This window comes from Saccostrea cucullata, unplaced genomic scaffold (assembly GCF_032062105.1).
Source record: "Saccostrea cucullata isolate Sc308-1 unplaced genomic scaffold, CSIRO_AGI_Scuc_v1 ctg5671, whole genome shotgun sequence".
In the NCBI taxonomy this organism is placed as follows: domain Eukaryota; kingdom Metazoa; phylum Mollusca; class Bivalvia; order Ostreida; family Ostreidae; genus Saccostrea; species Saccostrea cuccullata.
The window spans coordinates 36,214-38,355 of NW_026929554.1; the positions used below are offsets into that span (position 1 = coordinate 36,214).

The window sequence follows — 2,142 nt, forward strand, 5'->3', positions numbered from 1 at the left end:
ATTCACATGAGCCAGATCTCGCCACATCACCAAAACCGGCGAATAGAAGGTTCACGTGTTTTCACTTTTCAACTACGAGCAGCAGAGGACATGTCATATACACAATACAGAGATTTATTTTCTTACATATTTGTTGCTTGAGGCTAGGATTGTAATCAGCTTTCGTTATTTCAATTTCATCCACGTGACAAAGTGACTTCCTTTTACAACGCGACTGTCCACGAGTCAAAACAACATGAGCAATTCACAAACAGCTGTTCACCGTGGGATCGTAAAACAGGTGAGTATTTTAAAAATCGCTTACATTAAAAGTGCGCTGTTTATTCAAATTTTACATAGTGTTTATTTACAAATGTTCCCTTTTAATTAGAAATCGCTTGATGGTATATATTTCTGCGTAACATACCAGATGATGTGATTGTGTTTGCCAGACTAGAAAAAGAAATTAACTGGCAAATTGTCTTCTATGTTGTTTTTTTTTTTAAATGTAATTTTATTTTTAAGTTATACATGAAAAACAAATGTGTCATATGAGTTTCACGTGGCTAATATGGTTAATTTATAACTAGGTATAAAAAACATATGCATATGGTACTTTCACACACCATCATGACCATGCACATGTTCTAAAATGTTAATGTATTGACAGATTTATATGTGAAAAAAGAAACATGCTGAAGATTTAAAAAAAACAATAATTTGTTCTGATTTCTAAGTATAGTTGTACATCATATACATGCACTTTGTTAGGAAGTCTTGATAGACAAAAAACTTCTTGTTTAAAAAAAATGTATTGTTTAGAAATAATAAATCAGTGATAGGAAGTTTGACAGGCATTAGTTTAAAAAAAACCTATAGATTCATCATTTATCAGGAGCTTCATTTGTGTATCTAATGCCTACTGAAATTTAGATTTTCAAGAAATATAAATTTAACTATCTTTAATAAACAATAATTATTTTGAAACAACTGTATTAACATCTATGTAAACTTATATAACTAGTCTAATTTAAAAATAAAATCCAAATTCCCAATTGATACAATGCTTTTAAACATTTCCACAACATGTATATGTGTAGTATCTACGTATCTAAGTTTTTACTATTTTTTGCAGGTCTTGTCCGGAGATGCAGTGGTCATCAGGGGTCAACCCAAGGGAGGCCCACCCCCAGAGAAAACAATATGCTTCTCCAACATCACCGCCCCTCGCATGGCTAGACGACCCAATCCAGCACAGGACAGCGTAGAGACAAAGGATGAGGTAATAAAACAGGAAAAATATAGATAAATTATTGTACATATCGAAGACAGGTTTTACCTTTGATATTTTGAAAGTTCAGGTTAAAAAATAATTAAAATTCAACAGAGCTGTATTAATTATATTGCAGAAAATTGTATTACAATCCTGTTTTAACAACTTAAATGAAATATCTTTTCTTGATGGGTCATGAAATGCTACATAATTATGCAGTGTTGCTTAATAAATCTTTATTTGAGCATTGGGTCATTTTCATGTCCCAACATGAGACAGGTGTAGGATTTTGAATGCCTGAAGAACCTCTGAATTGAGTAGAAATTTACATTGTGATAATTTATTCTTGCACATGAACATGTGTGTATCGTGTGCATGTATACAGTAAAACTTGTTTAATACGAACCTGTATATTACGAATTCACATATGAAGTGAAGTTTTCTTGGATCCCCCAGTGTAAACATTTATGAATTCCTTACACAGATATAACAAATTACCAATATAGTAAAGTATTTTTACAGGTCCCAGTGACTTTGTTATAACCAAGTTTTACTGTAGTCATAGCTGTGTTATTGGAAAAGGGATGGCATTAAAATTCCATATTAATCCTTTCAGCCCTTTGCATGGGAAGCCAGAGAGTACCTGAGGAAGAAGTTGATTGGGAAAGAAGTGGCTTTTGTCATAGAGTACACTGTACCAGGGACCGGGAGGGAATATGGCTGTGTTTATCTCGGAAAAGGTAAGAGAGAGAGGGGTAGATTTTGTTATAGAACAGGCAGTATCAGACACGGGGAGTAAAAATGATTCTGTGTACCTTGGGAAAGTTAAAGAGTGGTTGGGGGAGGGTTGGTTATAGAAAACTCACTACCAGGAATAAGGAGGAAAATTT

The 2,142-nt window shown here is 33.5% G+C and overlaps 1 protein-coding gene across 1 annotated transcript; it reads left to right on the top strand.

Moving 5' to 3' along the window:
- Positions 1 to 1,992, top strand: LOC134281211 (staphylococcal nuclease domain-containing protein 1-like; the record flags this gene model as incomplete). The annotated part of the gene is made up of 3 exons (XM_062763691.1): positions 1 to 280; positions 1,115 to 1,261; positions 1,869 to 1,992. Coding segments are annotated over exons 1-3 (316 nt in total), but the record flags the coding sequence as incomplete, so codon positions are not given.
- Between the last annotated feature and the right edge of the window lie 150 nt (positions 1,993 to 2,142).